The sequence below is a fragment of the Lonchura striata genome, chromosome 2 (genome assembly GCF_050655825.1).
Source record: "Lonchura striata isolate lonStrDom1 chromosome 2, ASM5065582v1, whole genome shotgun sequence".
Taxonomy (NCBI): Eukaryota; Metazoa; Chordata; class Aves; order Passeriformes; family Estrildidae; genus Lonchura; species Lonchura striata.
Genome location: NC_140704.1, coordinates 22,857,624 through 22,872,609, shown reverse-complemented (window position 1 = coordinate 22,872,609; position 14,986 = coordinate 22,857,624). Strand labels below are relative to the sequence as shown.

Here is a 14,986-nt window from a genome sequence, read left to right as displayed (position 1 = left end):
GCAATGTGTCATGGGATCAAGCCAGCCATGTCAGGAAATTACACTCTGAAACTTGTGATGCCATGTCAAAATAGTATGATAATTTCCTTAGAAACAACACTGAAAAAAAGGAAACCTGAGTAAAATTACCTCTGCAACCTATCAATACCTGTCTCTGCAGACTTCACAAGTGATCAGATAAGGTTAACAGAACCCCTTCCAGATACTGCTTTACATTTGTCTTCCACAACTTTCAAAGCATGCTCAGTATTTTCATTATTTTCAAATACAAGTAAAAAACTGACAAGCAGACTGCCTTTTAGACAGTGAAAAGGCAACACAACTGACTCTTTTAACATCTAGGATTCATTAAACCACCTCTATTACTCACTGTCCAAAGCAAACAATTTCACACCTTCTCAAAACAATACACATCACTGTGTCAAAGATTACACTTATCATCTTATGCCCATCCTGTCAACTGCCTCATTAGTTTCTATTAAGGACAATATTGACTAAAGAATTCCTATTTTCTAAGCCATCCTCCCTCCTAAACTAACTTGTTTTCTCTTTCTCATTGAAAAACCTTCAGAGAAAGTACAGAAGTCCTAAAGCCTCTCTAATGATCACACAAAACTACTTTAGTTTAGGTAAAACACCTGCAGCTGATGGACAGCTTTCCAATTTATGGAAATTCCTCATTTTAACATTATAAAATTTTCTAATAAATTTCTGACTATATATGCAATGTAGGCAAAAGAAAAATTAGTCCTAATTGTTTTATGCAGCAGGAAGTAAGAGTCTACATATTATAAAAAATACAAATGAGCCAGATATTACAAAAAATGCTAATATAATGTGTCATTCTGAATTTTCTAAACCAGCATATATCAGCACTACCAAAATAAATACATTTATTAAAAATGACCATTTATGAGGAAGTAGAGAAAATTGGAAATTATTTAATGCTTTAATGCGTCATTAAGAACATATAATATTGATGAATATAAAGTAAATGATGATTTAATTGGCTTCACTGGGGATAATGCTGATGGGTGCCACATAGAGAATAAAACAGTACAATAACACTATTTTCTCAAGTTCTTCAGATATATTTAGATGACATAAATGGTCTAAATATACACATTTAAAAGAGTCAATTAACATAAAATCTGCCAATTCTGATTTCAATCTGTTTATTTAATACTGAGTTTTACCACTGGCTGAAGTTGAGGTTGAGCTCATAATTTGAGCAAGTGCTAAGCCTGGGAACACTTCTGTAAAGAAAAATCAGTAGATGGTATTGGGACAATGCTCTAATTTGTGATACAAATTTCAAGAAATTAATTTTTATGAAGAAAAATAACTTTCAATTGTAAAATATTCATTGACAGGAAAATCTCAAAGTTTTATGATCAAACCTTGAGAATATCTAATTGCATCTACTCTGTATGGATATTAATTTTAGGTGTCATAAACAGACTCCTAAAACTCCAAACAGACTATGGGGGCCTAATGAAATCAGGCTCTGCCAGAAATTTCCTTTGAAGAAGCATGACAGAGGCACATTCACTGTAGGTTTAGTCACCTCTGATTATTCTACCAGCGAATAACTAATTCCACATTGAGGGAAACACTTCTTTTAATCATTAACATAAAAGACAGCTCAGTGTAAACGTGGTTTAAACTATATTTTTCTTACTAAAAAGGACTTATATTTCAAGTTTACAAAAGCCACTCCCAGTCCTGCTAAAGCCCTATCACGTAAATTCTCAAGGGACTAACACAGGTCCTGAATTTCTCTTTTTGAATCCCACCATCTTTTAACCTCATCCTAGACAAAAGTTACCTTGTCTTAGTAGAAGCCAGTGGATTAAAGATACTTCATAATGCTGGCATTTACTAGGGCTGAAAAAACAGAAGATCAAAGAGTTTCATGAGAGATGAAGGATTTAAATTATTAATTAGTGCTGTCACTGGAACTTAGGAGTCAAGGCAGTCTCGTACAAACAGTGTGGCAGCCCTCACTTGAACAGGAGCAGGTATGATAAGAGTTTACTCCCAGCTCACATCAGTTCAAACTGCCCATCAGCTCATCTGTGCACAGGGGCTGTACTCGACCTATGGATGCTGGCAGGAGTCACCTGGGAAGGGCAGCAGGCAAAGCAATGCTGAGCACCATCCTCCTCCACACCCCTCACATCCCTCCACACCCCACTGGTGCTCACAGACAGAGAAGTTGAAAACAAACATAGAGATATCCCTTATAAAAAAGGTGGCCTCTTAAAAGTGTGCACACTGACAGTCACAGGGGATCTGCTGAGAGCCACCACTGACCAGCAAACTGGAAAATGCGATGGGGCACAATGCCAGCTGGCAAATTAATTCAGTACTCTCCCTACCATTCCAATCATGAATATATGGCCAATAAGGTTCTATCCACTAACTCTACACATGTATGTAATATAACTATATTCTATCCTAGTTTTTCTACCAAGTTTCCAGGGCAGTCCTGGGTAAGTAATATAATAGACTTATTTTCTTCAGTTTTGTCCCCTGGTATGCAAGATAATAATACTAATTCACCTCCTTAAACTGCTTTGCAGGTTGAAGCACAGCACATATAGTGTGATGTTCTTTTTATATATTCAACTATGGAAAAAAAAAATCCCAATCTTTATTTTAAATGTTGAAAAACTCACTCAGTAAGTGATCGGTATAGTCAATGATTCATCTTCTAGTTAGAATTCTAGTAATTTATTTTAGTACTTACTCTACTTCAATAATTTTTTCCACCATTTGGCATTTTAGTTGAACATCTAGTTGCCATTAGTTTCCTATCTAATTCAATTTTAAATTACCATTTTTATTAAAGATTTACAATGCTAGATTTTAAAAAAAAAAACATTTATGTACACATTTTATAATCCCATATCATAACTTGCCTACAAAATTCAGTTAAGGAAGTAAGTTAAAAAATGGAAGTAAGTTAAAAAATGAGGGGGGGGGGGAAAGAAAGCCTAGTTGGTAACCATAAAGTGTGTTTTTGTAACCCATGAATATGTATTCCTTTTCCAGCCATCTGTTATGCTCAGATGAAAAGAAGATTTCATTTGTAGAACACTAATTTCACACAATTTTCAGGAAATAAAGGTTAAGAAAGTTTAGGTTATTAAGGTAATATGAATCAGAGAAATTTTGAAATATCAGCCTAAACCAATTGGCCATAACATGAAGAAAAACTTTCCTGTGAGCTGGAGTGTTGTACATGAAACTTATGAGGGAGCCTGTGAACACAACACTTCACATGGGCATAGAGTAAAGCTTGGGGAATGACTAGAAAATGGTAGCTTGACCATTGCAAGCTTATGGTACTTGCAACAGATTGAGCATAAAATACAATCAGATTCAAAGAGATTTCATGACAAATCAAAGAAATTCTGCAACTTCAAAAGCAAAAGTCAGAACAGCAATTAATCCTCTCAACCATCTTCAGTGAAGGTTTCAGCATCATAAATATAAAAATCAAAATACACATGCCATCCCTTTTCTTGTGAGCAGCCATCCACAAATATATTTATGAAATATTATGGTCAGCTATATTCATAGCACACACTGCAATACATCATGCCAGTAACAAAGAGTGGTAGCTCCCTCTGATTATTCAAAGATTCCCTGCTGCCTCAAGAATAACACAGCATGGAAACAACCCCAGTGCAGAGCATGATGCCTGCCTGAGCATGATTTCTCTCCACGCTGCACCATGAACTCCCTATTGATTTTTAAGGTGAATAGTAAAAGGTACTGGCTTTGATGGAGATAAATATCAAATGCCCAGGCTCCCTAAAAAAATACATTTTATCTTTGGATACAAGTTGGAGTAACCTTGATAAAAAATTCAGATTTTGAACTGAAATGGGAGAGGTGCCTGGATGGAAGGCCTATCCTATCTCAGCAGCCTTTGAGCTCTTGTTGTCAGCACTAGCTTCTACTGTGCTCTGCTCTGTGTTCTACTGATATCACATTAATAGTTTAAAAATATAGGGATCAGAATTCATTAGAACAAGTGTTTTATTAAGAGTAAGTTGAAATTATGTAATTTTGTGATAGGAAAAATAGGCCAAAATGTCTTGATAGCTACAAATTCTACACATTTTTGCAATACTATGAGCACATGCAATTCAGTAAAGGCGCAAAAAAAGGTAAAGGTACAGTGAAAAATCACATAGACAGTCAAGAAGTAGATGGAGATCACAGTGGAGATACCACTGGCATGCCTCTCAAAACACAGGCACATGCTGTGCAAGCAGCAGTCACAGATCACAGCTCTTTAACTGAGGGAATCTTTTTTAATTCTTTGCCTTGAAGGGCAACCAAACACAGTGGGAGAGGATGGAAAGCACGCCAACACAAAAAATTGCCAAAAGCACAGGTTTTTCCCTTAAGTGCAATATGCAGAGTTCCCAGTGGGGGAATGCAAGGCCTCCACACAGCTTTGCAAGGGGCTCTGGTTGGCAGCAGCTCCCTTGTGCTGTCACCAGCTTCATCTCCAGACTCACAACTCACATCAACACTTATGTGCCACAGATCAAGCCAGATCCCACTGCTGTATGTTCAGGTAAATTTATAATCAACTTCAAGAGGGAAGAAGGTCAATGGCAGCAGGAAGACACACATGTCAATACACAGACAGGCAGCACTTCCTCAGCTCAACCACACAGTGAAATGATACAGGAATTCAAAGGCCACCCATTGCTTTGCACCTACTGTATGGCAAATGTTCAAGGTGTTAATCAGAGTCAATGGAACTTGCATCATTTTTCACACTGTTATCAGCAAATTACTCAGCCCACTTCTCCAAAATTTAACATTAAAATAAATCCCTTCAAAGTCATCTGAATTTCATGCAGTAAGCAGCCTCTTGTGGTTTTATACAACTAAGTAAAATATGAGAATCTAGCCTGAATGGAAGTAGAAAATGAACATGCCAAGATGAGTTTCATTACACACGTCTGATGTGCAACACATGAAATCAAATAAATTTACCTATTGATGCAACTGTCAGCCAGGAAAAAATGACTGCTTGGCTGTTTCTCCTATAAACAAAAAAGCCCAGCCTCAGAGAATACTGCTTCACTTCCCTCAATAACACAGTCCTCTTCACTCTGCTGCTTCCTCACCCCAGGGATTCGTTTTTATCTGACTAGAGAAATCCATCATCCAGTAAAAAGAATTAGCCCATTTCATTTCACTTTCCTAGAATACAACCACAGATGCTCAAAAAGATAGAAAAGCAATGGGTTTTATAGGAAGACAAGAGCTTGGTACCATTTATCCTCTCCAAGGTGCAAAAATCCAGGGTTGTGCTAAAAGCAAGTTAATATACATATTACTTTAAATTTTAGGAAGGGAATGGCTGATTTTGAGTCTTTTCAGGCAGGTATGCATCTTTCAGACTCTCCAAATAGTATTCTAATCTTAAGACAGTTTTATTCCATCATTATGATTAGCAGGGGAAATAATTTTAAAAGCTGAAATGTATCTCAGGAAATGCATAAAAAGCCCCAAACTCTACTAGTTGCCACATGCAGCTGGTGACAAATACTGAGCAAAATAATTTGGAGCATAAAGCATAATTTAAAATAGCTCAATACAATCTTAAATGTTCCATCTTTAACTACAGTTAAGGAAACATTTTGGCAAAACAAAGAAACCAAGCATTAAAGTTGGTTATGAGGGACTCAAGCATTTTGAGCAAAATCCACTTCTTGTGTGTTACCAGCTCCAGCATTCTGCATCAGCATTCTGCATTGTGTCATGAGAGCTTAATCCTTCAGCAGTGAAACTGGGCACATACCAAAATAAACAGACCTCTTTTGCTCATTTGTGCTCCCACTGAGTCTGTAGGCAGGGGAACACAGTGATGCATATCACACTCTCACCCTACATACCCATATCAGAGTCTAGAAAAAAAAACCTCTATCCCTCTATCATTTTAAGATAAAGCTATAGAGTCAAGCCACCTGAAAAGCAGCAGCCAGGCCCAGGACTCAGCCATGGAACTTTGGGATTGTTTAGGCTGGAAAACACCTCTGAGTCCAACCATTAACCCAGCACTGCCAAGCCCACCACTAAAACATGTCCCATGTGCACATCTTTTAAATACTGCAGGGATGGGCCAGAGCCAATGCATTCATGCATTCACCCCACACCTGTTCACCTATGTTCCCCAAGAGTCCATCACAGCAGTGATGCTCTTCCTTCTGCAGGGAAGGAAGGGAAGGGATACCACACAGGTCAGAGATTCCTCACCTTCTCATGGGGACAGAAGAGGTAACAGGGCTACATTACCTCAACAAGCAAGTCCTTTTGAACTAGAGGATGACACCTGTAGTGTTTCCCAATTTCTTAAAGTACAACCTCTTCCTGCTGTGAAGTAATTCAACTGTCTCTTTAGTTCAAGAAACAGAAGCTTGGACTGGAAGTGCTGAATCTGGATAGTGCTGGATAATATGGAAATTATTCAATTCTCAGTAGGGAAAAAAAAAGTCAAATTCAAACAAGTGAAGGAATACTACTACAACAGCAGAAATACTCTCTGCCTATAAATTCTCATCCACACTCTGTTCTGTTTTTCAGAACACATTTTAAAGACCTTGCAGAAGATGTTACAAAACAACAGAAGAAAGTAATACATAATTGTTATAACTACTTCTTCAGAGCAAGATGTTTATAACAGAGAATGCAGTATGCCCAGTAATTCCAATTCAAGTACCATTAAAATCATTGAAGTATATCTTTCAGATTTGCAGGCAACTCTACTAAAACGAGTTTTTCTAACCAATCTACATTTCATAACATGTTCACTATTAATGCAATAGCTTCAGGGAAGGGTTTTGCTGTTCCACTGTCTGACGGGACATCCAGGGACTGCTGCCTTAGTTCAGTCTTACTGAAAGCCATGACATATGGACTGACTGTCATCAGATACTCACTGTGATTTTACTAAAGGATTTTAGTAATTAGGCACAAGCTGAAATCTATACTGTTTTCTCATATTACATAGACCCCAATAAAAAGCTTATACATGTATAATGTCTGGAACTTGTGGTAATGCATGACTGAGCCATTAGCAACACAACGTAATAGCATTTCTTTGAAGAAAGCTGCCAGTGAAAGACAATACCTGCAGTGGCATGGCAGAAGTGTGAATATTTCTTCTACATTTAGAACATGTTTTTATTACTATCAGCTGTCATTTTGCTTGTCAATACTTAAGCAAGCTATTGAGAGATGAGGGAACCCTCATTCTGATTTATTACAAATATTCAGTGAAAAAAAGATAATTTTCAGTACCTAACCAAGTTAACGACACTGGAAAATGTTAGGACATATTTTTTTTTTTTCAGTAGTTATTCTGTCCTGTGGCCATCATGGTTTTCTCTGCTGGAATGGCAGTGTTGTCTCACGTAGCATTGACTAACCAAAGTTTTTAAAGCTATCACAAGTACCAAATCCCTCTTGCACAACTGCTTTGTTATTATTGGAAATCGGATTATGAAAACTTCACTAAATATGTCAAATGGCACAAGAAACTCTGCTTCACAATGGATAACTCTGAATGGAAGTATTGGCTGAAGAACTATATTTTAAGTGTGTTTACTGAGTTATTTTATGTAATATAAAAGCACTTAAGGCATTTGGGGATAAAAAAGCTGCAATAAATAACATTAAACTGGCTGAAAAATATGTGACATGTATAGATTAGTAGAATATAGATAGCAGATAATTTTGAGGTAGAGTGGTTGCAACAATTGTAAATCAACTCTTGTAAACAAACTATGCCTAAAGTAGTCCAAATTTCCATTCATTCCCTTCATGTTGTTTTATTAAAGTTTTTTAATAATGATAAATAAAAATTAACAACTTATCACATATATTCAGCATTGCTCTTAGACCATCATAAAACTCTACCTGACAGCATATTTTGCTTTTTACCCCTAGACATTAATTTAGTATTGATACCAAAGAAGTAGTATGACACTGAAGTCCAAACAAAACATCAGATTAACAAGAACATCATCTTGCTCTGGTGTGAAGGGAATATGCTACCTGTGCAAATGATCTCAGCCCCTTTCACTAGAGCACATGGCAGCACAGCACTTTGATTCACGGGGATCTATACATATGTTCAGCAACATTAGTTGATACTTTCTGGTTATCTTCATTTACACCCAAATTTAAATGAAGAGAAAACAGCACTTACTTGCTTTTTCACTTTCTGGTTATCTTCATTTACACCCAAATTTAAATGAAGAGAAAACAGCACTTACTTGCTTTTTCCTTTGTATACTGTAGCATAGGATCCTTCCCCTAGTTTTTCCAGTTTTTCGTAAGAGTCTGCTTTTCCAAACTTAGGGCTTGTAGGCTAAACAAAACAAACAAACAAACAAAAAAGATCTTTCATCATTGAACCCATAACATTAACTGCTTTAACTCAACCTTTAGAAACCAAATATCATTATCAAGGCTCACAGACCTGCTGGTTTTCAGTAACCAACAAGAAAAAAGTAATTAATAAGGAAAGAAACATTAATATTTTTTCAACAACTCAGATGGTAGTTGCTAATATCAACCATACAGTTACATCACTGTATCTATCAAAAAGATTTTTTTCTTAATCAAAGAGATGGTTCTGTTTTATTTTTTACCTATATCACTTCATAGAGGAAAAAAAGACCATTAACAACTAAAGCATCTTGTCTATGTTTAGAGATCTAAACAGCATCCTTAATCTGCCCTACAAAATCAGACTAGTAAAGCCATTTAATAATTTTTTTCTTTCTTATATTTTTTAGACTAAAGCTCATCCAAAAACATAGCTCTAAGTAGTTCATGTCCCATTAAATCACTCATTGTTCAGAGAGTGGTCAAAATGCTACAGGAAACCATCTTTAATGATGTCATCTTCTGAATTATGGTTAGAGTCTTCATATATGGATATAATCACATCATACTTTAATGTACATTTTACATAGTTGATAAAAGCCCTCTATCCTTAATATTTGCAGCCTAAGTTAGGAGTCTAAAACTGAATCAAGCTAAGGAATGATTCTTGCCCAAAGGGTCAGATAGCTCAGCTGGCCTTTGTGACAGACTTACACTTGCCTCTCTTTTACACAGTCCTAACAGAGAATAAATCAACACTGCAAAAAGAGAAATTCACCTAACATTAAAACTTACAATTCTGAAATTCTGAGCAAATGTTTCACTTTTTTGATGTGCATCATGTTTTCCCACATCTCCCCATTTTCCAGTTGTCTGGAAGGAAACAATTTTATTTTTTCTCCAAGACCAGATGGACATTACAAAAAACTGACCTGCAGCTGCCCTTAGCATCACCTACATATCTTTTAGACTGCAGAGCTCAGATATCCTTCCTGTCCTAAACCAGCCAAAAGATCACAGAGAAAGTTGGGAGAGTCAGCACTAATACTCAAATCACACACAGTGACTGATCTGATAATACTCTTGTTAAATGCTACCAAGAAAAGCAGACAAGCAAACCCAGCATGGTTAAGGCTGAATTCAGCAGGGATGAGCCATGTGCAGCTGTACATGTACATGAGCCATGTACACCCTCACATTCGGGACTCTATGTCTGTTTTACAAAACGTATCCATGTATCAGTTTTTTTGAAAGGAAACAAACAGTACAGTACAAGGCACATCTGTGTGTAAATTCTTGCTAAGCCATGGTTGAAAGTTTTTTTTGAAAGAAATCAATTGACCCTAAAAATGTCTTCTATTTAAACAGGCAGAGGCATCCCAGGTAAGCTGATTTGGTGCCTCATTCTTGTCCACCACACCCTATTAACCATTAGCCAGAAAAAGCAAATATTCTCTTTATTCAACTATTCTTCATTTGTCCTATGTGAAAATTCTGGCACATTGGCAATTATGCACCTTTTTTTGATATAAACATTGTAGCTTTCCATTCAATGGTATAAGGACAGAAATATATATGTTTGCAATATTGAGGTCTTTCACCTCTCTCCAATACAAAGAACAACCTAATATTTTGCTATCCAATTCCTAAGTATTAGTAGATTTACACAAATTTGTCATAAGGATACTCTCAGATCTTTTTCCTGCTACTTTATTTGGAACACTTCATTATAGATAAGGCAGTCAAATTATTTCTTTCCAATCTGTGCTTTAAAAGGCATTTTGCCCGGTTAAAAAAAAAAAAAAAACAGGATTTTTTTTTTATCACAGTTTTATTACAGATGTCACTAATAGAGGTGAATAAAATATTTATTTAAGTAGACTTCTCATTTAGCTATCCAATTATGGACTAATGCAACATTTAAAAACTTCAGGAAAACATGTTAGATGTTTAAATGTCTTGCATATAATGAAGAGGGAGCACAAAATATTTCCCAAATTGTAGGCTGCAATGAACACACAGTGAGTAGCTTTGTTTGGAGTGGAAATGCTGCCCTAGTTAACAGTGAATAGTTCACTGTTGGCTTCCTCATAACGAGACAGAGAAAGGACAGGGTGTATACATGTGTTTCACATCCATTCTTATTTTCACACTGAGATTTACTTTTATTCTCTACCTCTGGAAACCATCATCTAAAGGTCGCAACAACTTGTATACCCTAAGATCTTGATAGGAAACAGGATGCCTTTAATCCATTACCACACAGCAAATCATCAACAATAATTATTCCTCCAACCTCAAGCTCATTTCTCTGTAACCCAGCTGCCAGAAGCACAGACTCAAAGTCATGACTTTTGACTCATTCTCCTCCTGGAAGCTGCTGTTTTCTCACCAAGCACAGTCAGAACTCTAAAAGCAGATGTTGGTTGGAGCAGGAGGACAGTTCACTCCTGGGGGTTCAAGTGAGAGCCCCGAGCCCAGCTCAGCCCCGTGCCCAGCTCAGCCCCGTGCCCAGCTCAGCCTTATGCCCAGCTCAGCCTTATGCCCAGCTCAGCCCCGTGCCCAGCTCAGCCCCCAGCCCAGCTCAGCCTTATGCCCAGCTCAGCCCCCAGCCCAGCTCAGCCTTATGCCCAGCTCAGCCCCGTGCCTAGCTCAGCCTTATGCCCAGCTCAGCCCCCAGCCCAGCTCAGCCCCGTGCCCAGCTCAGCCCCGTGCCCAGCTCAGCCTCGAGCCCAGCTCAGCCCCCAGCCCAGCTCAGCCCCGTGCCCAGCTCAGCCTCGAGCCCAGCTCAGCCCCAAGCCCAGCTCACCTTATGCCCAGCTCAGCCCCATGCCCAGCTCAGCCCCGTGCCCAGCTCAGCCCCGTGCCCAGCTCAGCCTCGAGCCCAGCTCAGCCCCGTGCCCAGCTCAGCCCCGTGCCCAGCTCAGCCCCAAGCCCAGCTCACCTTATGCCCAGCTCAGCCCCCAGCCCAGCTCAGCCCCCAGCCCAGCTCAGCCCCGTGCCCAGCTCAGCCTCGAGCCCAGCTCAGCCCCGTGCCCAGCTCAGCCCCGTGCCCAGCTCAGCCCCAAGCCCAGCTCAGCCCCGTGCCCAGCTCACCTTATGCCCAGCTCAGCCTTATGCCCAGCTCAGCCCCCAGCCCAGCTCAGCCCCCAGCCCAGCTCAGCCCCGTGCCCAGCTCAGCCTTATGCCCAGCTCAGCCTTATGCCCAGCTCAGCCCTGTGCCCAGCTCAGCCCCAAGCCCAGCTCAGCCTTATGCCCAGCTCAGCCCCCAGCCCAGCTCAGCCCCGTGCCCAGCTCAGCCCCGAGCCCAGCTCAGCCTCGAGCCCAGCTCAGCCCCGTGCCCAGCTCAGCCCCGTGCCCAGCTCAGCCCCATGCCCAGCTCAGCCTTATGCCCAGCTCAGCCCCGTGCCCAGTTCAGCCCCGTGCCCAGCTCAGCCCTGACCCCAGCTTAGCCCCAAGCCCAGCTTAGCCCCAAGCCCAGCTCAGCCCCGTGCCCAGCTCCGCCCCGTGCCCAGCTCAGCCCTGACCCCAGCTTAGCCCCAAGCCCAGCTCAGCCCCCAGCCCAGCTCAGCCCTGCAGCAGCCCTGCTGACAGCCTCCCCTGCCCAGCCTACAGCACCTTTCCTCTGCAGTGCAGCTCACCTCTGCACCATCAGACTGGATTGCCCAAGTTCTCCACTGTGAGAGCTCCCTTTCTAAAAATAGACATTATTTTTCCTTGCATTTGTAATATTTAAAGGCTTACAATTTTGGAAGGTATGTGGTGAAGAAAAGCACTTCATGGGATTTTATTTTAAAAAATGGTAATAAATTCTGAGGCAGAAGAATAGATATAATAATATAAATAATTTGTGTGATACTTCTTAATGAAATGCCAAAACACTCATCATATTGCAATTATTTTAGACAGTGAAGGGACAGCTTTACCATTTCCCCAGAATCTCCATTTTTTTTTAAATGAAATCTCATACACTAATTCAAACTTTTAATTATAAATTGCCTATGAAAATAAGAAGTTCAGGCACTTCTTGTATTTCCTTTTATTTCTGGATTATAAAGGAGGTGAAGACAGACAGAAATAATGCAAAAATGCATAACTTTTCAAAACTTAAGTTTTAAGCTTAAAGGAATCTAAATAAAGGAATATAGATAATTTGAAATTCCACATGACTCCTGAAAACTATAACCATTTCAGCCTACTTTCCTTTTTATTACAGTCCCCCATTCATATGGGTATTTTTTCAGCCTCATAGATATGAATTTCATTATTCCTATTTCTCCACATTAGCTTATCCTTTTCAACTATTTCTGCTTAAAAAAATATTATTTGTTACAGCAAGGTTGGTGGCATTTTTATTAAATGCTAATATTAAAATCAAATCCAAAAATCCACTTCTAATTTCTTTTTCCGAAGTATTTTATTCCTTCTGGTAAAATACACAGGAATATATACACATGGATATTTGTGTTTGTTAAATAACAGGAATCCCTTAGTCTGCCTGGGTTGCGGTTGACTGAAATACACATAGTGAGTGAGACATATCCAGAGCACATCAGATGTGCTTGCATCAGCCACTGACAGACATCACAAGCAGCAGACTCACCAGAAATTCCCTGTATGTTACATAACAGTGCAATCCCCCAGTTTGACCCAGACAATATTTCTCAATGGAAAAGAGTTCTAGTTTTAGCTAACCACATGTATTTTGATAATTTTTTTCAAAGTTTCTATTTGAAGAAGCTTAAAATACTTTTACAGCTTACAATACTTTTATAGCTGTTATTTTTCCATTTCTCTTGCTCCTTTTTACTGCTTTTTAACCCTCTAAAACACCAACAGAGAATCACAGAATTATTTAGGTTTGAAAATATTTTAAAGATCACCAAATCCAACTCTAATCCTAACACTGCCAAGCCCACCACATATGTTCCCAAGCACCACATCTACACACATCTTTTAAATTGTGATTAAATCACTTCCCCAAGCAGCCTTTTCCAGTGCTTGGCAACCCTTCTATGTACTAAATATCATTGGGACTACTTAGGCTGAAAGAAGCCTGTTGCTGCATGTTGGAGCTCCTCATTTGGTGCTTAAAAAAAAAAAAATAGAAAGCTGAGGAAAAAACCCAAACATACAAAGCTGGAAAAAAAAACCCCAACACCTAGGTGCATATGTGACCAGGATTGAACTATCTAAAAGCAGAAAGTTCAACAGGCAGTAAACAACCAGGCAGCAAGAATTTGATACAACTGGAAAACTCACTGTGAAGTGAACTTTCATGCTCTGGAGAAATCCTTCAAAGAACTCAAATGGGAAAGCTAAATGAATTACTGAGACAAAAGTGAGTAAAGGTCCTCATGCCTCTGAAGAACATAGTCCCAAGTCACTGTGAAAGTCAGCACAGGTTGTGGTAGATCATGTTATCCCCAAGAGGACATGGGCAACTGGAGCACAGAACAATGCAGATTTTTCCCTTCAGGAAACTCACTGGGAATTTTACTTGTTTGCCTTCATGTTTCACTTTCCTTGAAAAGAGTTTTCATTAGGTAGCTTTCTTACTAACAAGCCTACATTTTCCTGGTGCTAGATTAGTCTAAGAGCACCACTGAGCACAGAAGTGAGCATTTTTAGCAGCATGGCTTGCAGTAACCAAGATAAGATATTTTTTCCCTTCTGGTTAAGGAAATACAGATCATAGTAACAAGGATAGAAGGAGTACGCCAAAATGCTGAGTACAGAAATAGAAGAAGCTACTATTTCAAACTGATGTGAGAGTATTAAAAATTACAAAGAAAAAAAAAATGAGAAGAAACTGCCTGTTCTGACCACCTAGTTTCAAATGGCCATTTCATTGATACAGCTTGAATCAATCATGGTAACATCAATCAATGATAACAGGCTTAAAACAAGGTCGTGCAGTATGAATCCTTGCACTACATTGCCATGTGAATGCTTCTCTTTCTCAGAATTTTTCAAAATCTACGTAAAAGAGAAGGCTTTAATGGAAAATTACACTAAAAATCACCTGACTATTCCTATAGAAGCTGTGTGGGTTATGTTCTCATGCATTTTTCATAACTGCAGAACAGCTTGTGAATGTCACACTTAACTGTCACACTCCTGAGTTTAAGTTTTAAATAGATCTTTTTCTGTTTTTTTTAACTGGGGGATATTAACTTCAATATAAAACTGTCATTAAGAGAAAAATATTATTTTCACAGTACCTTTGTAAATTAAAGAAAATCAAAAGTGAATATCTGCTTTGCTATACACCTCAAAAAAAAATTCATTGCTAGAAAAACTTGAAAGAAAAATGCAGGCCAAGAAGCTCAATTGAGATTAAATCACAAAAATGAACAATAATAATTATTTTTAACCATTTTGTCGTCTTTTTTGTCACAAGAGTAAACCTTATTTCACAAAACCACATACAATTTTCACACTAATTGCAGGTTGTCTCCAACCTATAATAATAGGCCGATTTGACCATATCTTGAAAGTTGGACTGTTTTCTAGGGCAATGTTCAAGGGATACAAAGATGTTCAAGCATTCAAACCA

General features: G+C 38.8%; 1 protein-coding gene across 8 annotated transcripts in view; it reads right to left on the bottom strand.

Annotated features, from left to right (window-relative positions):
• The window catches only part of CDK14 (cyclin dependent kinase 14), a 314,718-nt gene that overhangs the window by 212,460 nt on the left and 87,272 nt on the right, over window positions 1-14,986 (bottom strand). For all 8 annotated transcript variants that reach the window (XM_085573088.1, XM_085573092.1, XM_085573090.1 and 5 more), the window contains one exon: window positions 8,313-8,407. In XM_085573088.1, the coding sequence (XP_085429214.1) occupies window positions 8,313-8,407 (95 nt within the window). The remainder of the gene's footprint in view (window positions 1-8,312; window positions 8,408-14,986) is intronic.